The 20,873-nt window shown below is 46.1% G+C and overlaps 1 protein-coding gene across 1 annotated transcript in view; it reads right to left on the bottom strand.

The window, feature by feature from the left end:
• The window catches only part of ABTB2 (ankyrin repeat and BTB domain containing 2), a 168,494-nt gene extending 156,747 nt beyond the window's left edge, over positions 1-11,747 (bottom strand). The window contains exon 1 of the mRNA XM_054585927.1: positions 10,495-11,747. Within this exon, the coding sequence (XP_054441902.1) occupies positions 10,495-11,377 (883 nt within the window). The 5' untranslated portion in view covers positions 11,378-11,747. The remainder of the gene's footprint in view (positions 1-10,494) is intronic.
• Positions 11,748-20,873: the final 9,126 nt, after the last annotated feature.

Below are 20,873 nucleotides of genomic sequence, written 5' to 3'. Positions count from 1 at the left end.
ATGGACAAGTGGATGCACCCCAAACTAAACCCTCGGCCTCTCCCCTGTCCCTAATCTCCAGAACTTCCTACTGTAACCACCATCTGTCTTCTCAAAGACCAATGTGATAGGAGACACACCAGCCTTTCCTAGGACGCTGCACAAGCATCCCCCAGACAAGTGGAGGTCACAGGATGCCTTTTTGGTGGCCCTCTCACCTGCAACTAAATTGGTTCCCAGCACAGCTCTGGCCTGCCCGCTCATGGAGGGAGGGGCGCTCCCAAGGCAGCTGTCAGCGACCTCCCTCCAAATGGCGTCCCCGTGTGCAGCCTGATTTACCCAGCTGCTGAGATGAGTTGAAAGCAGCAGCACCAGGCCCCTGGTTTTCACGGAAACAACTGTTTTCAGCCGTATGTTCTGTCTCCTTCAGAATATCTTCTTAATTTTCAACTTGGGGATTCGTAGGGTCGATATGCCGTGGGGAAGAGGGACGACAAGCCACCCCACTTACCTCGCCTGTCATGGTGACTTTCCCAAGCCCAGTTCACACTTTGTGACTGTGAAGTAAATGGGGGTTCAGAGCCCGTCCACCTCGGAGCTCCACGTCTCAGGCTTCAGAGCTGCTGGCAGCCTGTCATCCTCACTCACTCTCAATTCCCTCCTCTTTGAAAAACTGGCCCTGCCAACTGCAACAAACAGCATTTAAAAATATCCTGCTGGATTATACAGCCCTGCCTTCTAAATTCCTCACAATGCCTGTCTCTGTCCCACATAGTATAAAGAAGGGTGTAGCATATTTAATTTTTTTTTTTCTTCGAGCTTCTCCCCTGCTATAAATACCCAAGTCTGGGTAGGCGGGCTTCAAACACCGGCAGTATGAAGTCACCTCGGAGCCAGTGTCACCACAGAGCAGGCCTGCCAGGGCCTGGACGCAGCTGTCGAGCGCTGAAGTGTTAGGTTGGCCAAAAGTAGACAGAACTCATCCTTCGGGGGGCGGGGGTGAGGAAGAGAAACTCTGAATACAATAATCGCAGTTAATCCCAACATAAAAAGGATGGAATTGAGTCCTACGACTCAGCCAGGTCTCCGGAGAACACATCCAGCTCCATCTGGGGTGTTTCTTTCCCAAGGATACTAATTACAGGGCTTGACTTTAGGCAAATGATTTCACAGTGTCCATGTGGGGTCTAGAAACACTATCAGAGACAGAAGGGCCCTTGGAGAATCTAGTCCAACCTCTTCACACCACAGATAAAGTAACAGAGAGCCAAGAAGATGGAGTTATTTGCTCCAGGTCATGGAGAGGCCACGCTCTGAGCCAGAACTGCTGGGTCCAGATTCTTCGCCCTCTGAACTGCACTGTCCTCGATGCTTGTGCTCAGACCCTTAGTCTGGGGCGTGAGCCTCAGCTTGTGTTTGTTAACAGCTCTCCTCAACGCAAAGGTTGGTTTTCATATTTTAGAAGATACAGACAAAAAAATAGGTTAAGTTTTCAACAAAAGCGTGGGCCTCAATTTTAGAGATGATTTTCCTGCACTGAAAGTCCTGTTTAGACTCTTTGTGCTCCAATTAAAATTCTCTCCCACCCCTAACCTTGCATGTGTGGTATTACCAAGTTGTGCTTCCCTATTTAATTTTTCTATTGTAGGCCCAACCCTGCCCTTCAACCTCAGCTCACTTTTAGAAAGCAAATGATAGGCCCCAAATCATGAACCACAAGTGACTGTAGATATATTTTGCAAAATGTTCGAGATTTCTCTTTTTCAAGTGACAAGAAAATTCCTTTTGTCACACTAGGGTCAGAAAAAGGACTAACACCCAATTTATGAGCTAAGCCATTGATAATCTGTTACATTTTATTATTGTCAGCGGAATTCAGCTGGACTCCAGAAGTGCAATCCAGCACTGAGCTATAAGGTGGTTCCACAATATCAGACATTTAACATGACTGAAATCTGTATTATCAATCCTCTGGAAACACATTCACCAAGAATTAGAAAGTGTCTAAACCTCTCTGAGAGCTGAGCTGTTATCTTCTAAAACTCCAAACTGGAAACTGAACATACCAAGTCAGACTTATACCCAAAGAAAAGTTCTGGGACCCTCTTATCATACCCTGTTTTATGTTCCCTTCCAGCTCCATGTTTGAGAATCCTGCTTTGGCAAGAGTCGATTCAATGGCCTCATGTAATGAGTTTGTCAGCCCTGAGCTTTGTTCCATACTGGGATTGATTGCATTGGCCTGAAATGCTACGTTCAGGGCCACGGAAGAAATGCCAAATCAGAAGCCAAATTCAACAGAAGATGCAGAGTTGATCGAAGGCTTGTTCTTCATGCCCTCTCAGCCCGAGTTTGCTCGGTTAAAGTCTGCTGTCATTACTGGTGTTGCAAGGACAGAGGACTGGGGTGTTTTTGAGGTCAAGCTTTCAATCAACAAGAGGGGTGATGGGAGGTCTGGGACTGTGGTTAAGATGAGCTGGGGAGCAGACAAACTAAATTTCTGAATTATAAAAATAAGTTTTGGAGGACTCTCTTCCTGCACTCTGGCAGGCTTTATAACATCTGGATAAAAGATGTGGGAAAGTTTTCCTTTTTTACTGTCTTATCTGCCCTGCGCCTCCTTGTTATACATCTGAACCTTCCAGGCCAACAGGGTTACTTGCTGTTTTTCCAAAACACACACTCTGGCTTCCAGGTCTTTGCTCACACTGCTTGCCTCGGTTTGGAAGCCTCCGTGCTCTCTGCACCATCGCCCCTTCCCTGTCACTGCGCTGCCTGCCCGCGTCCCGCTGCGTGCATTCCGCGTTCTCCCCAGAGCTGCCCCGGCCCCCTCACACCCACCCAGGGCTCATCTCTCCCCTCTGGGCCCCCCAGTCACCAAAAGCTTCAAGGCCCCCCTCTATGGGATGGATATTATCTCTACCATACAGAGGGGCTTGGGTAAGATGAAATGAAATAACTCATGAAAAGCACCCATGATGGGCAGGGCACAGAGGAAGCGGAGGTTGCCAGCATCGTCCCTGTCGTCTGAATGTAGCTGTCACAAGCTTCCTTGTTAAGGATCCGTGTACGGTGTGTACTTTGCTTTTCCTACTCAAGTGTAAATTCCTGGACAGGCAAGATCAGTTCCTGTCCTCCTCCAGACTATCCCTATTGTCTTGTATGTAGCTGGTGCTCGGTACATAGTTGATTAATGCGGCCACTGTGGCATTTCTCAGGCTCACTTGGGCTGAGTTGCTAAGCTTCTCCTCCCAATTCAGCATGCAGCTCCAAATATACGGCTGAAGTTGCAAAACCATTTAGGTCTTTTTAAAAACAAGCAAGATGACCACAAAGTCTGTTTACATGACAAGCCAGCAAAACACAGAACACCTGCCGTCCTGTGGCTCGGGACTTGGCAGCAGCAACAAGAGGGGTCCAGTGTCAACAATTGCTCCCTGGGGCTGGAGCTTCAAGTTTGCACCATTGCTGTCGTCCTGGCAGGGGCAGGCACGGGCTTGGGGGGAGGGGCCTGATCTCATGGCCCACTGCCAGCCCTTCCTCGTGGGGGCAATGGAGCCGTAAAGGAGGAGGATGCTTTTTCCAAATTTTGTAACTTCCTCCTACCTATTAGTCACAAAGGAAAGCCTTGTGACTAATACCTGTCACCCCAGGATTTGGATCACGATCTTCCCCTGCACTTGAGACTCCCACTTGGACAAAAGCAAACATGACCAGTGCACCCAACACAACTATGCAAAAATATTGCAATAACTAGTATTAATATTGTATGTGCCAGGCACAGCACAGAGTCCCTTACAGAGACTCATTAAATCCCCACAACTATCCCATGGGTTGGATATTCTTTTCAGTCCTATAGAGCAGTGCTTTTCAACCGGGGGTGATTTTGCCCCTGTAGGGCGCATGTGACAATGTCTGGAGACAATTTTGATTGTCATGATAGGCCGAAGAGGAAAGAGGGTTGCTACTGGTATCTAGTGGGTAAAGGCTGGAATGCTACCAAGCATCCTTGCTTGCACAGGATGCACAGGACAGACCAACGACAAAAATGATCCTGTCCAAAATGTCAGTAGTAACAAGGCTGAGAAATCTCGTTACGGGGAAGGCCCTCTGGCACAGAAGTTAAACCACTTGCCCAGTGTCACACAGCTCAAGAGTGGGAAGCCAGGAATTACACTCTCAGTGTTAGCTCTTAACTCTAAGCCGGCAGCAGCTCTAACATCCCTGAGCACTGAGTACGCACCAAGCACAACTGCCTGGCCCCTTGTGTTATGGTGGAGAAATGGAGACTTGAAGCAACTTGCTTCCAGGGACTTGCAATTTGGGACCCAACTCAGACTTCAAAGCTGAAGCACTTCTGCCCTTGCTGTGCTGCTTCCTTCTCTCCCTGTGCTGCTGGTGCAGAGATTTCACCAGCGGCCTGGCACTGTAGTGGACTCTGAGGACATCAAAGTCCCCTTCATAAAGGTTTTTTCTACCAACTCCAGAGCAAGTGCTCCCGAGAGCAGTGGCTCCCAGCGGGTGCTTTCCCCCTGTGTCCCGTTTCCCGGCGTTGACTCAGCCCTCCAGGAGGTGATCGCAGTGGAGTCTGCAGCTTTTCCATCCGGCGGGGCATACTGATCCCCCAGCAGCCGACACTTGCAAGGCCCTCCGTGGGCAGCAGAGCATCCTGGCCCCTACCCCCAGCGGCAGTAACGACGGCTCCGATAGGGCACACTCTGGGACAGCCAGCAAGCAACATTTAAACAGCAGCACAGCATCCTTTGGAGGAACATCCATGCCTGGGCCTCGATAACTGGATCTTTTTTTTTTTCCATTGATCTTTTTTATTTTTATTTTGTAAAATCTTTATGTAATTTATTCTTTTTAAATGTGATTTGTTATTATTTTGTATTTATAAATCATGTCTATTCTATTACAGTTGTCTCAATTTTTCCCCCTTTATCCCCTCCCCCCATTCCTACCCCATCCCCCACTCCCACAGTCAATACCCACTCTGTTGTCCATGTCCATGGGTCATTCATACGTGTCGATAACTGGATCTTGATGCCGGTCTTCACTATGGTTGTGAAGATTCATTGGCCCAGTGGATTTCAAGTGCTTGGACACAGCCGGCCATTAACAAGATCTATAATAAGTACTGCAGTTGCTATGACTTTGACCCTCGTCGCCATTGGGAGAGGGTCAAATGCTGACCTGCTCCTTACTACCTTAGCTTCTATGATTCTTCACAAAAAAAGCGTAGGCCTGGGGCTTGAGCGATACGGAGCCTGGCCCTGGCCTGGCCATTACCAAGCTGTGAATTCTGGGCTTTTCCTTATGTGAGAGGGCATTCCAGTCACCAGATTTTTGTGAGGACCTCGCAAGAGCAACGATGATCAGAAGTTTAAGGTGTTGCACAAAGGTCAAACCTGTTACTATAGCTGCAGAAGCGTGGAAGCAAAAGCCAAAGCAACCACCCAATGTCCAAACCTTATGAGTTAGATACTAATGGGGAGATGGGATAAGAACCAACCCGGGGATTAGTACAAAGAGTCTCGGGCTTGTTTCAGACCCTTGGGTGTTATTTATGCATCTCAGCATGTCTCGGCAGTTGATCGCCTCCGTTCTATTCTCAGATCGGAGGCAGGTGGAGTGGAACACAGATACAACCTTCTATGAGCAATAGCCATCAACAGAGATCACCTTCCGGGGCAGCTCTGCAGGCAAGCGGCGGGGGTCGGGGGGGGGGTCGGTATTGCTATTCTTAGGGGAACGGACGGGCTCTGATTTTCAACCCAGTTTTGCTGTGGATTTGCCATTTGCCTATTGGACGTCTGCTCTGAAACTCCACTTTGGACATCTCATGCTGAAGGACTCCCCCTGCCCTGAAATCCACCCCATTTACATTCACTCCTCACAGCTGGCTCAGGGAGCCCTGCTCCAAATGAGCGTATCAAAAGTCTGAATGATGTCCCTATGGTTTGGGTACCCCCGAAACATTGCCTCTGTTCATTGAGAACTTGAAATTCCTTGCCAGGGTAGAAAAGGGAGAAAGAAGGTTTTTCCTAGGGGTCAAGGAGTTCCAAATTAAATTTCTGGAATTAAATATTGTGTATGGGAGGAACAATCAATTGCCTGACAGACATTTATGGAGGGCCCACTGTGCCGACGCAGTGTGAGGCACAGGGGAGACACAATGCCTGTCAGCTCACAGCCTGATGGGAGCGACAGACACTGCAGGAAATGATCCCAGAGCACGCTCTGGGTGCTGCGGAGACACCGAGGAGCCATGGCTCTGCTAGTCGGGGGTGGAGGGGTCAAGGAAAGCCCTCTGGAGGAAGCAAAACTCCACCTTGTTCCTCTATTTGAGGCTGGGTTGCATTTCTCAGACACTCAAGGCGGGAAAAATAAGTTTTCATTTCCAAAGCTTGCTTTGTTTCAGTTTTACCAGCTCGCCTGGCCTCAAAAAAACAGTCAGAGATGGGAAACTGCCCTTCTCCCTCAGACTACCCAGGTGTGGAAACTGATTAAACAGCACCTAGCAGCTCGATTAACCCCTGGTCCTTCAGTTGATGATCTCAGTGGCACTCCATCCTGTAATCTCCTCGCTAAATGAGTCCTACAACTAGAAGAGTTTTCATCTCCGCTATAGATGCGGCCCTTTTATTTCTCAGCTGCAACATTTGCTAGGACTTGCCTCAGCTGATAACTGAGGAATTCAGAAAAGTCCTCAGTCACTATTTTTTCCCCTCGAGGTCCCTTAGATAGCAGTAGTCTTGAAATATTGCCTATTGCTAATGAAACTTCAGAGGTCTTCCTTCGTTGGCATTAAATTAGCCCCAGTCACATTATCCCATTACTTTGGACCTTTTTTTTTTTTTAAATAACACTTACTGCTAAGAGCATATCCCCATTTGTTTATTTTTTTTCTTGTCTCCTCCACTAGTTTGTAAGCCTTATGAGAGGAGAACCCTTCGTCTCCCTTCACATAATATGCAGCACTTTTTAATCTACAGCACTTCTAAGAGTAGTGCGCACAGGGTCAGGGCTCAATAAATGTTTGTTGAGTGAAATGCTATTATTTATTGAGCATTTAGTATTTGCTAAGATCTTTAAATCTATGATCTCACCGAATCTTCAAACAAACCTTGAGTTATGTGTTGTCATTATCTCCCATTTTACAGATAACAAAATTGAGGCTTAGAATGGTTAAGACATTTGCCCCAGGTCACTCATATAAACTGCAGAGGTGAGCTTCAAACCCTCCCAGTGAGTCCAAAGTCTGTACTCTTTCCTACGCCTGTCCATCCTGGGTGCTGTTCTAGAGTGAGAATATTCTCACCCAAATCCTATCATTTAACCTAGAGTCTCAGAATTGAAGAGAACTTTCTCAAATGCCATGGGAACTCACAAAAGCTTACTAAGAAAAACGGCCAAGAAGAAACCCAGAAGTGATGCCCAGAATCAAACTCACATACAGGGATGAGAGAGAGGGGGTGGCGGAGAGAAAAGAGTGCGAGAGAGACACGAGAGAAGTTTCTGTTTTTCTGCCAGCTCCATGTTTATAAATACTCCTCTATTAAAGTGGTTTCTCCACCTCCCATAAGAAAGCCACAAAGATATCATCACTTAATGACACTGTCCTGGGAACAGGGACATCAATACCAAATGAGCAAGTGATATATAACTCCTGCTGCTCTATGAGATCATGTTTTATAAACACTACAGAACTTTTATTATCCATCCTGGGTTGAGCAAAACCATATTTGCCCAGTACTCTGAGTAATGGACAGGAATAGATAGATTAGGGCCCTTCATTCCTGGTTGGAAGACATTAAAAGTTTAAGAGCCTCGTAGAGCTGAGTCAAATGCATGTGCCCATGCTATGTAATTAGTAGGCATAACAACAATAAATATATAATTTAAAGGGAAGACCAGCAGGACTAGTATTCTCCCTCCCATGTGCAGTCATTTCCCACTTAATCTTCAGCTGTGTAAACGGTAACCTTGCTGGCCTTGGGTTTATTTTAGTATAACAAAGGTTTGGATCTCTCCATTTCTTTCCTAAGCAGTTTATGCTTCCCTCTGAAGTCAGCTTTCAGGCATAAGTAATTCATTGCTCTGCTACTAAACATTCATTTCACTTTGTCTATAGAGACTTAATAAATCAGCCTAGTTATTGTTTACAGAGTCCACCTCCAGGTTTTCATGTATAAAAAATGAGCATCCATGTCACTAAGTGGAAGTGAATAGTTACCTCACTTGGAAGGGAGTTCCTTAGAGACCGGGGAATGCACAGGGGAAGATGCTTGCTCTGAACATCCAAGGAGCTTTGCTGTCTGTCACATAGAGTCTTGCTGTCTCGACTCTTATGGCTTAAGAAGAATTGCTCGGGGTGAGGGAGAGGGGTAGGAAAGAGGTCAAATCAAGGGGTCAAAATCCCATGTAAAGAAAATCGCAGGGAGCGATGACCCTAGATAAGAACTGGCTGTTTAGGGGAGGACTCCTATATTCTAGCATTTTCTGGCCACCCTGTATTTTCAGGGGATCTTAGAGAAGCCACTGATCATACTAGCTCCAATTTGTAGTTAGAAAACCTGAGATGTTCCTAAACCTGCAGGGCACCAGGTCTGCTGCGAAGGGCATGTTTTTGTTTTGTTTTGTTTTGTTTTGTGTGCTTGGCACCTATCAGTCCACCGTTCTCCTACTTGGGTTTGTGGGGCTTGGGCCTGGGCCTTTTCTCCTAGGAACCTTTACTTCTTTGACTTCCATCTGGGCCTCCCCTTGGCCCACAGTGCAGAGCTCTTCCCTTGGGCTGCGACCACTGGATGGAAATGCTCCTGCCCCCCACGTCCTCTCCTGGAGCTCTCATACCCTGTGTTGATGCCACAGACCTGGAGGGCAAAGCACAATTATCAGCTGTGACATCATCAACTGAGATTCTGGACGGACCTCAACTCTGACCTCAGAGAAGGAAAATTAGTAGGCAAACGCTCTTCCATTCCAAGCATCTCCTTTGGTCGAGCCAGAATTAAAAACAAAACCAATGAAAGTCAAAGTCAGCCATGCTAATACATACAGGCTGTCTTGAAAATAAGGTCTAAGAAGTCAGCTGCTCTCCTAGGAATCGGGACTAATAAAAACAAAGCTGTTTGCTTTTCTCCAGTGGCTAAAAGCTTAAACTCTGGATCCTGCCTGGGTTTAAATTCCAGCTCTGTCACTTAATATCTGTGCAATCTTGGGCAAATAACTGCTGGATATCTTAGTTTCTTCATCTGGGGACACTAAGATTATTCCCCAATGAGGATAATACTATAGGTACCTACCTAACAGGGTTGCTAGGATTTACCTGAGTTAGCATATGAAGCACTAAGAGCAAAGACTGAAACATTAAGTGCTAATTTTAAATTTTAACTATTATGATCATGTTAAATGGTGTTTAAATTTGACTCTGTTTATGTCTTTCCAGTACCCACCTGACCTCTTCCACTGACTACTTATTTGCCACTGAAAGCTGCCCCCACCCCCAAATGGCCTTCCAATCAGATTGCCAGGATGTCTAGCCATAGTACCATTCTAAATAATTTATGGTTTGCTGACTCCTGAAATTGGAGTATGATAGGCAGTTTGATGTTGAACGGATGTCACACCCTAACCTTGCTAAGGAGAAGGTCAAGTGCTTTTCTTCCACCCTTTGCACGAAGCCATGCCATCCTTCAGAGAAGTTCTACTAACCAATGGTTTCTTCCCCAGGCTTGACACCATGCAGTTGCCCATCCCCCACCCCCCATACCTTTTCCCCAGTTTCTGTCACGAAAGCCCATTAAGTTGTACATTTAATACAACATGGTTGGTGATACCTCGGAAAGTCAGGCCCTGGGAGCCAGTAACTGATTCCCTTTCTGGGAAGAGGAGTCAGGGATCATCGGGTTCAATCACCCTGGGTGCATAGAGTTAAGAAGCCACCACTATCTAGCCATCTTCTAGGGGAGGGCCTGACAGGCATCCTTTGACCCAGCAAAGCCCAGGGAGGTAGCACCAGTCCTGGTCTTCCTGCTCCCTTCCTCCCATCCCACTTGGCTCAGGTCTTAAGAGTCTGAACTCCCTGGCTGCCCCTATTAGGCTGGAGAGACTCAAGGGACAGAACCACGGTCAATCTGCCCAGCTGTACGGGATGCCAACTAGAGATCCTCTCAAGCGAGGCCAAGAGCTCAGGGCAGTAAGCTTCACTTCAAGGGAGGCTCAGAAATGGCTTGATCAAGGGGCTCCAGCAGTGAACAGCCCCCAGAAAGTGACAATGACACGCAGAACAGGGTGGAGATCAACTATGGCTTTAACCTCCTCCAAAAGTCTGTCGCCAGAAAAACAATCTCAGGCAAGAGCCATTTAATGAACATCTCCACCCAGAGATCAAACGCTTTCTCTGAGGTTCTGGTACACCCACCACCTTCTTCCTAAAAAGTTCACCCCCTGGGCAGGCCAGGGCGGCATTTCTCTCCCACCCTGATCATCGGTGGGGGCCCACGAGCTTACCATTGGCGTTCTTGCCGCAGATGAGATGCTCGTAGGGCTGTAGGACGCCCCAGAGTTCCGCGTCGTTGTTGATGACCATCTCCAGGGCTTCGGCGGACACCTCCCCGCTTCCAGCCCCTCCGCCGTCGGGACTCTGGCTAGCCAGCACCCTGGCCCGGATCTCCTCCACAAGGTTCTCCATGCACGCAGTGAGAGAGATGGCCGCGTACTCGTGGATGCGCACAGAAATGCGGGTATCCACCATCCAGCGGAAAAAGCGGCCCACCGAGAAGGTGAGGCCGCAGCGAGCCGACTTGCCCCGGCGCAGCCCGTCGCCCGCGCTCATGCTATACAGGGACAGCGCCTTGACCGCGGCCAATGTGCAGCTCTCGGCCAGCGCCCAGCTGTGCACCAGACGCACAGCGCTCTGCACCTCGAAGCGGGTGCACTTGGCGTGCAACACGCTCAGGCGCTGCGCCTCGCGGGCCACGCGGATGAGCGCCCTTCGGAGGAGCCCGGCCAGGCGCCTTACCGCCTCCGCGGAGAAGACTGGCAGCCGCCGGCCGCCGGCGCCTTTGCGAAGCACCCGGGCCACATCTCCCTCGGTCCAGGGGAACTCCTCCAGCTCGGGGAGGCGTGGGCAGCGCGAGAAGAGGTCGGCCACTTCGGGGTCCTCGGGCAGCACCGTGTTCACCGTGTCCCAGCTGTTGTGGCGGCTGTTCATGGATCCGGAGTAGCACCACCAGGCCGCCCCGCGGTGTTGCTGCGCCGAAGAGTTGAGCGCCTGCGAGTTGGACTTGGAGGACGAGAGGCTGAGAGAGCGGCACGAGTCCCCGGCCCCATACCCGGAGTCCAAGGTCAAGTCCTCCAGCGTCTTCAAAGTGGAGCTGTACGTCCCGGCCATGGGGAGCCTGCCGGGGGCGGCCTCGCCGAGCGAGGGGCGCTCACAACTCCATGCTCCCTTCTCCAAGTGGGCAGAAACAAGCTCTAGGCTCTCTGGAGTGCCCTCCTTCCTTTCGATGCTGCCGCACTCGGCAGCCGCATTGCCCGCCCGCCCGGCGGCCGCGGGAAGGTGGGAGATTAGCTGCTGCCCGAGCCCCACGCGCCGCGCGTCAGGACGCAAAGCTGTCACTGGAATGGCCCCCGCAGCTGCTCCTCAGTACTCCCCCTTGTCCACTTCAACTTCCCGCAAGCAGAGCGTCTGTCCTCCGCAGACAAGGAATCCCAAGAGAATAGGGCGGCGGCGGCGGCAGCGGCAGAAGGAGGCGGCTCCTGGGGCGGCGCGAGTCCGGGACCAGCCGGCGAGAAAGCGCAGGGCAAACTTCTGCGGGGCGAGGGCCGCCTGTACAGCTGGGTACCTCGCAGCCGCCGGCATGCAAATAACCCCGGGGAGGCTCACCAATCATCGGCCGCGACGACCGGGGGCTAAACCAATGATCTCTTAGAGGGGCGGTCCACTATGTAGATTTCTCTCCGCCGTGGGTGAAACCCCTCGGCGGCGGAGGCGGGGCTGGAGGCCGAGAGTCGGGTGCAGCGGCTGGGATAATGGTGGAGGAGGGAGAAGAGAGAAAGAGAGCGAGAGGGGCGTGCGGGAGGTGGGAGCAGAGATCCGGAAAGAAGGGGTCCTAACGTTAAACTCGGGAGCTGCAGACTTAAAGAAACATTTCTGGGGAAAGCCACTATGCGCCGCGCTCTTCCCGCGGTCCAGGGTCTTTCGCAGCACTCTTTCAAGTCCTGCTGCAGCCGAACACCAGGACCGGCGTTTGGAGTGTGGGTCTGGGGGACAAGAGAATGGGGGAGGGGTCTCCCAACGCAGGCACTCCATTTCTCCCCTAGACTTTCTGAGAAGCCCCTCCCACTTTCTGAGACGAAACTCCAGTGGCTTGTGGTAGGAAGAGGTACGCCCTGGCTTGCTCCTCCTCCCAGATCTGTCTGGATCCTTAAGTTGCTACCTAGGCTCCAACCCAAACAGACTTTCTCCTTAACCTGGAATCTGAAAAATGGACGGGCTGCAGAAGGCCTGCGACCCACCCACCCTTACTTGAAATTACACACGCGGTTTTCTGAGTATTGCTCTGGGGAGAGGGCCCTAACTGATCAAATTTTCAAGAGCCCGTGACTTCCCTGTTACATCTATCTGTACTACAGTGCTTGCTGTCAGGTGTGAATGTCGTGTGTGTGTGTGTGTGTGTGTGTGTGTTGCGGGGGAGGAGACGGGTATTACAGGAAGAGTGCGAAGTGAGAAATGTCCCTAGCACTGACTCGAGTTCAAACACCTGGCTGAGTGCACCACCTCCTAACGGTGCGTCCATGGACAGGCCATATGCTCCCTCAGGACTTGATTTCTTTCCTCGGGGAAAAATGAGTGCTGACTTCCAAGCAGCACTATTATAAACTTGTCTCAGGGCGTGTGTCCAGAGACGGTCAGTCAGAGCGTTGTTCGTTCCAGCAGACTGACGCCCAGTCCACTCCATCCTGCTGCTGTTCTGCAACTCTTCATACACACATGCAGGGACGTGCCCACGCCCCGTCCAGTGGAACCGCAAAACGAAGGAGATTGTGCACACGTTTCCTTCAAGTCGGCCTTCACGCTCCTGAATGGCTCCTTTGTGCTGTATCTTACACAGTTCTGACCTTGGGCCGGGTTGGATACGAACTAGAAATGTCTGGTTTGTGTTCTTCCTTTTTAAATTAATGAGCCTTTCCCGGTTGAACTCCTTTTTCTTTGGCAGTTCTGGCTTAATGTTGCCTTTCTGCCGGTCTTTATTTATGCAATATCGCCGCCTCGTGGTTACAACTGGGAACAGAGTCAAGGATGGAAGTGATGGGAAAGACAAGTTCGCGGAGATCACATTAACGGAGGACACGAGCTGTAACTATATCTTACAGAATTGAGACAAGAAGTCAAAGTAGATAATGAGGTTCAACTTGTCAAAGTATGAAAACAAATTTGATGCAATTTAAAACTTTTCAGGGAAAATATAATATTAAGGCAAATGTTGCCCTCTAATGGATGTTTAGAGGAAATAATTCTTCCCAAGTGTGTGTTCTATTTTTTTCCTTTTTGTTGTGCAAGCCCTTGAAAAGTAACAAAAATTAGTTAACTAGAAATTTACATTAGGGAACTTACTGAATGGAAAGGTTACCTGGGAAACCACCTTGAGTTTTTCGTTGGTGAATATAGCAGATGTGATTTATCTTAATATATTCAAGTTACTTGACAACTTAAAATATAATGGTAGTCAAACATGCCATTAGCCAAACTTCAGAATTCTGTGGTTTTTAAAACGCACAACAAGGATTTGTTCAGAAAATTTCAGTTGTGGGAAATGCTACTCGACAAACAACCGAATTTCATTAATAAATTACAAGGAAAGAAAGAAATCTGTACATTGAGACTTAAACGATGTATCAACAAGTCAAAATGTGTGGAATTTATTTGGAATTTGATTTTTTATTAAAAAACCAATAAACATTTGACCTCATGAGACAAGTGGAAGTAGGGAACACTGCCTGGATATTTGCTATTATGAAATCATTGTTGCGTTTTTGATGTGGTAATGGTAGTGAGGTTATGTTTATTCAATGTTCTTCTCTTTGAGGGCACATAATGAAATGACTGTTCTGTAATTTTCTCCTTTAAAAAAAGGAGAAGAATCCTTATGAAAAAAAAATCTGGTGAATTGGCTAGAAAGTTTGAAAGATGATTAAGAAGATGAATCTCTGGTCTTTCACATATTCCCCAAAGTCATCTATAGTCCACTTGAGGGCTGGCAGTACAAAGTAAACCCAGAGTGTGTCTGTTTTCATGTGTTGTGTAGTGGAAGAGAAAGGAAAGGAAGAGAGCGAGACAGTGATAGTGGACAGGATATCCTGAGTCATCTTAGAAATGAACCAACTGATTGATTTCACTTAATCTTTTGGGAAGTTGTCAAGTGGGTGAAGTAATAAAACTGGATCAAGAAGGAAAAAAGGACATGACTTCTTATACGTGTGTGTGTGTGTTTAATTAAGGCAATCTGGTAGTAATGTGTTTAATCTTAGGAATGCAAATTATATTAAAAGGAAAGGAAGTGCCATCCCAATTCAGGCCTGGACCAAACACAATCTTTGAAGAAAAACAACTGTCATGTAGCTAGAAAAGTTAAAAAAGACATGAAGAAACCATAGCAAATATTGGGAGAATTCCCAGAGGAGTGAGCAATTAAAAAACAGATCTGGGATTGCCCATGCAAGAATTATATAAGGGAGGGAGCTTGGAATAAAATTTAGGAATGTTACCTCAGGCAAGGTTTCATATTTGCTTCTGGAGATTAGGGGACACAATACCCTAGGATTTTTCTTAAAAGTGAAAGGGTTTTAATCCCGATTATTTAAGTACAGACAGAACACTCTTACGAGAAAGGTAGATTATGGCATTGACTTTGGAGAGTGGCCAAGTTTTAATTTAGTTTGTGGATTGTTTTTGGTACATTCTCTCAACGACATTTATTGAACATCTGCTGGGTCTGGAACTGTGCTGGATACCACGGGGGTGCATTAGACAAGGTCCCTGCCATAAAAATAATGCATGGCCAACATGTAGGGACAGGCACATGAGACTAGGTATTTTGCAAAACATGCTTTACAGAGCTGCACAAAAACCACAGATTGAGGGCCATTGCCAGTTCCTTGACTCACCACACAGGTTGGTGAATTTAGAGAAAGAATGATACAGAGGAAGGAAATACTCTGTGAAATGCAAAGAGAGCTGAAAAAGGCGCGATCGATACACAAGGGCGCTGTGGTTAGCAGAACACTCAGTTGTTGAGAAATGAACTGATGGTGTGAAAACCCGTGATGTCATCTTTTCTTTTTGTGCAACCCAGGTCGGCTCATTCCGGACATGGGTATTGTTTTCTGAACCTTACCACTGAAGAGACGCACAGATCACTTGAAACAGAGAACATGGAGATGATTAAAGGAAAAAAAATTACACTTCCCCAGAGCATGTTCTGCAGAATAGTCAGTCTCATGAGATGGTCCATGAAGAAAAGATTTGGCTGTTAAGTTTGGGAAATTTTGCATTCTGTTTCTCCCTGTGGTATATCCATGATGAATAGTATTTTATTTAAGACTCTGTTTTTTTAAAACCCAGTATATCCCAGGCTTAACTGCACAGATGTGTTAATAGAGCTGCTATAAAGTAATTGGAACTTTTCATTGACCTTGAAGCAGAAAAGACAATGGTCATCTTTTATATACCTCTTCAGTTGGTGGCAGTAGGGCAGGGCCCTTGGGAGAAACCCCAGAGCAGGGCAAGTTTCACCATCTGACCCCTTCACAAAGCAGGAAGGGGGAGGGGCGGTGGTTGGTTCTCTCTAAGGGGGAGGGGAGAGAGACAGAGAGTCGGCATCACAGGTTTATTTGGTATCATAGATGAAGCCATCAGGAGCTGGGCGTTAAGGGCAAGAATTTTAAGGTACAGGCTGGAACTTTAAACTGCAGAGCTGAATTAAAACAACAGAGCAGAAAACCCAGGGACTATTGTCAAATCCCTACATCTGGATGTTCTATGTACCAATTATCAATTAACTGCAATTGAGCTTCTCTATCCTGCTAGGGAATTTCTCAAGTTAAGTATGACATTCAACTCTGCAATATTTACCAAATGTTCATCTCTTAAGTCTCACCTAACATTCTTACTACACATCGAAAGGGTCAGCTTCTTTTTCTGGAGGTCCTGATTTAGTAAAGCCAGGTAAAAAGTGCTTTAAAACGATCATTGCCACATGATTCTTACCAGGCAAGTTCAGGAACTAAGATATTTGCCTCTTAAACTTGAAAGCGTTAGGACTTGCTTAAAAATACTAATTCTTGACCCCCCACCTGCAGAGATCCTAATTCCATAGGACTAGAACCTAGGAATCTTCATTTTTAACCCGCGGGTGTCCGGTGATTCAAATGCATTGAGTCCAGGAAATTTGCTGTATAATTTGCCAGTTCAAGAAGTTCCGGAGTTCCCAGCAGGTGGCGCTCTCGTTCGTTTTGCTAGAAAACTTGCAAAAAAGCAATTCTTTGTTCATGAGCTGGATTTTTAGAAAAGTTTTAAATCTCCCAAGTGGAGATTTAAAGATCTAGGACCAGATAGCTATGACTATTGATAAGTTCCTTCCCAAATTGGAAGATGTCCCTGTCTGCCCTTAAGCAGGGATGCTCAGTATTAGGAATGACTATAGCCAGCCCCACACCCAGGGATGGTTGAATTGCAAATGGGACCAGAGAAAGAAAATGATCCTCACAGTTCAGACAGTGGTCTCTTCAGCCTTCTAAACGTCGAATTGATTTGAATGCAATTAAGGCCACAAATATGGTGGGAATATGTCTTCATTTAGCACTGAATGGTTAAATATTGAATCCTATTTTAGTCTTTAAAAAAAATACTCCAAATCAAAGTAAGAAATCCATTTGGAATTGAAAAAGTTAAAGGACATTAGAGGGGACCCTTATATTGCAGATAAACACTAGTGTACAGAAAGTTTCTTGGCTTAATTTGGTCAGCAAACCAGGATCAGATACCTGGGAAAACCAAGATTTGTTGATTTGGGTCGAATGGTCTTAGTTTTACACTTAAAAAAAAATTTATTGCTGAAAATTCAAACATATGCAAGAACAGAATTTTATAACACCTCTCCCCATGTACCTTTTACCCAGCTTTAATAATCATCAATTAATGTCTAACCTTGTTTACACAGCCATCTACTTCCCCATCTCTAGGATTTTAAAAAGCAAATCTCAGACACCGTAACACTGAGCAATGTCCAATGTTTCTGTCTACTGGGCTGACTCGGTGCTTTGGGGCAGTCTTAATGGGACCATCTTTAACTTTAGTTCTGCTAGTTTCACCTTAAGAAAATTTGCCCTAGGGTCAAAAAATATAGCCCCTGAGAACCAGAAAACACTGTAAATGTGGGCTCTGCTCTAGATTATGGGGGTTGGGGTACACTTAACTAGGTATGTGAAAATCACCATGTTATCAGTATTAAAAATGACTGTTAATCTTTTTTCTCAATTTCTGAATTGATGCCAACACACCCTCAACTTTTCTGGAGGGGTGATCCAAAGGTCATCGACAGGCTGTAACTCTCTAAAAATTATTTTTCCTGTGTATGGTTTGTGGTTTTTAAATCATCGCCATCCTCAAAGTTAGAAAAGGGATGCTTTTCAAGTTTACATTAATAATCTAGGATATCAACTTTATCTTTAGTATTTACATGTTTTTCTTTGTTTACAATTTGTATTTGGGAAAATAAAATGAAAATAAGTAACAATCATAAACCCACCACTTACCAAGGTATACAAAGTAGAAAGTGAAAGTTCTTAGGTTGTTCCTTCACGCTCCTGGGCCTTCCAGAATTTTTCCTGAAGCTTAACAGATGTGTGCTGCTCTTTCTACACAAACTAACACATACACTCTACTTTTTTTCACAGATATGGGTTTATGTAATGCATATATTCTGCAAGCTATCATGTGAAAAAATATCATGGACATCTTTCCAAGTTAGTGATATGTTTTACTGTATGTACAGTAATATATTTTTAATGTCATCGTATGGCATACCATAATTTCTTCAGCTAGGGAAAGCCCTTGATCAAGGAGCTTGCCTTCCTTTCTCTCTTCCTTTGTTCCTCTTTCTCCATTCCTTCCTCCTTCTCTTTCTTTTCTTCTTTCTTTCCTTCTGTATTTCTTCATATTTCTGTCTCCTTTTTCTTTACAACACTGTGATAAACGTTCCTATGCATGAATCTTTTTCTACCCATGCAACTACTTTATAAAATAGATTCCTAGAAATGGGATTATAGGTCACAAAGTATGCACTTAAATTTTTTAAAAGATATATCACCAAATCCACCCCCCGTCCCCACCACGTATATCAGTTTATGTGCTGCCTTCTCGAATCCTAGTTATATCTTCTAAGGTTCAACAGAGTTTCTGCTCCCCTGCCTTCTCCACAAAACCTTCCCTAGTAGTCTAGCCCATTTTAATGGGCAAGTTCCTTATCACTTAGTGCTCTTGTCAGTTTCCTACATGACTATTATTTAAAACAACTGTATTTTGTTACACATGCCTAATGAACAAATTTTATGCCCCAATCCCAAGGCTCACCTTTTGCTTTCTCTGCCAAAGACGTGACTGGCCGTGTCTCCGGAGGTGCCTGGTTCCTTTCGGTGGGGCCTCCCGTAGCCCTCCTTCTCAATGAACCTTCCATAACCCTCCCAGATCCCACCCCCACCTCTCGGTCCCACTTCCGCTGTAACCGTCCCTTGTTATAGTGCAATGAATGTAGCTGTTGTTGACCTGTCTGACTTTTTCCATTTTACTGTAGGCGTCTTGAAGGCAGAGATTTCATTTCATTTATTTCATAACTGTGTATCCCCTGTTCCTACCTAGCACAGGCCCATGGGACGCATTCAAGATTTTTGTTGAATGGATGAGCGAATGACTTTTACCATGGAGCCCAATAACATGATTAAATTGTTTCATGTGTGTACGTATATCTTCTTTTCAACTACATTACCTGTTTTCTTTTTAAGATAGGATCCATGTTTTATGTCTCTTGCTCCACACCCTTTTCCCCCAGAGCCTAGTACAGTGTAAATGCAGAATAGGTACTCAATTAATATTTGTTTCTTTAAATGCAGCTGAGTTACACTGAATTAGGTAGCATTCATTGCTCAAAACTGGAAATCTCTGTCTCCTTATAGGGCCACACATATGGTTGCTGGTTAAGATTATGCAGCAAAGGATTTGTAAATTCACAAAATACTACAATCTAGAACATTTGGAACACCTTTTCTTCAGAACAAATGACTGAAGATCAAGTACATTAGCTAGAAAGAAACCAGATTGCAACAAAACTACATCGTTTACCAGCAACAAGAAAATCACCCCAAATACTTAGTCCACAATTGAAAAAGAGCTGATGAAATAGCTCCTCCCATCACCTCACAGCCTCCCACAAAGTGTATTTTCCAGGGGGCAGAAGAAATATAAGCAATGCTCTTTATTCTTGCTTATTGTCAAGGTGACATTATATGAAGTGATGACTCAGTTTGTGGCACCTTAATGACAAGGGTAATTGCCATTTGACTCCTTTACTAATTAATGAGACTGACGTTACAACCTGCTTTCTGAAATTCTTCTTCTAACTTATTTATTGTTGTTCAGTTACAGTTGTTCCGCCTTCTTCCCCATTGCTCGCCCCTACCCCGTCCCCCCGACTCCCACAGTCAAACCCCCCTCTGCTGTCCGTGCCCATGGGTCCTCTTTTCCTGTTCCTTCGCCTACCCCTCCCCCTTCTTCCCCCCATTGTACCCCCTCCCCTTCCTCTCTGGTCACTGTCAGTTTGTTCTTTATTTCCAAGACTCTCGTTCTGTTTCTGAAATCCTTCAGGAGCAATTAATATCATAATGCTGATTAGGCCCCTCTGCCTTTGCTGTCATTTTTAAAAATATCTTTATTTTTTAGAGCAGTTTTAGGTTCACAGTAAAGTTGAGAAGAAGTTACAGAGTTTCCCATATACGCCCTGTCCCCACACAAAAAGGCCTCCCACGTTACCGAGATCCCCCACCACTGTGGTACATTTGTTAAAATGGGTGAACCTGCATTTACACATCCTTGTCACCCAGAGTCCATATTGTTTACAGTTTACTCTTGGTGTTGAACATTTTATGGGTCTGGACAAACCTATAATGTCATATACCCACCATTATAGTATCATACGAAATGGCTTCATTGCCCCCAAAATTCCATGTTCCACTTATTCATCCCTGTCTCCTTTCAAGCCCTGGCAGCCACTGATCTTTTTACTGCCTTCACAATTTTGCTTTATTCAGAACGTCCTATAGTTGGAATTCATCTGTCAGGTAGTTGGAATTCACTTTTCAAAAATTTGAAGAGAGAAATAAAATTGGCCCTTGCACAGACTCAGTCTGGAAGCCGGCGACTTAAGGTTATCTAGCAGAACTCTTGCGGTATAATCTTGGGGGCCATGTCTTTTAGTTATTTGTAATCTGACTCCTGGTTGTTTCTAATACTTGATAGACTGGGGCACCCTGGAAACCAGAAGTTGTGTTGGAATCATTGTACCATTACGCCCACATAGGACCTGCCACAGAGGCTCTGGCTGGTTGCTCGTCATTGAAGGGATTCCCCACCTTGTTATCTTGCTTCTCATTTTCTTGAATAAGAATATAATCTTCCAAGAGCAAATGGCTATTTATGTGATCACCTTGGAGTGGACCAAGATCACGTACAAGTTTGCAGAAGGAAATACACCCATGGTTTTAGCTAGCCACAGCTAAACGTGGCTCAGGAAGAACCTTGACAAGAGTGCACTAATAGAGTTTGAGATGCAAGT

The sequence above is a fragment of the Pteronotus mesoamericanus genome, unplaced genomic scaffold (genome assembly GCF_021234165.1).
Source record: "Pteronotus mesoamericanus isolate MK-2021 breed Mesoamerican mustached bat unplaced genomic scaffold, CSHL_Meso_final contig_90, whole genome shotgun sequence".
Classification (NCBI taxonomy): domain Eukaryota; kingdom Metazoa; phylum Chordata; class Mammalia; order Chiroptera; family Mormoopidae; genus Pteronotus; species Pteronotus mesoamericanus.
Note: the sequence above shows the minus strand (reverse complement) of the source record. Positions and strands in the feature narration are given on the sequence as shown.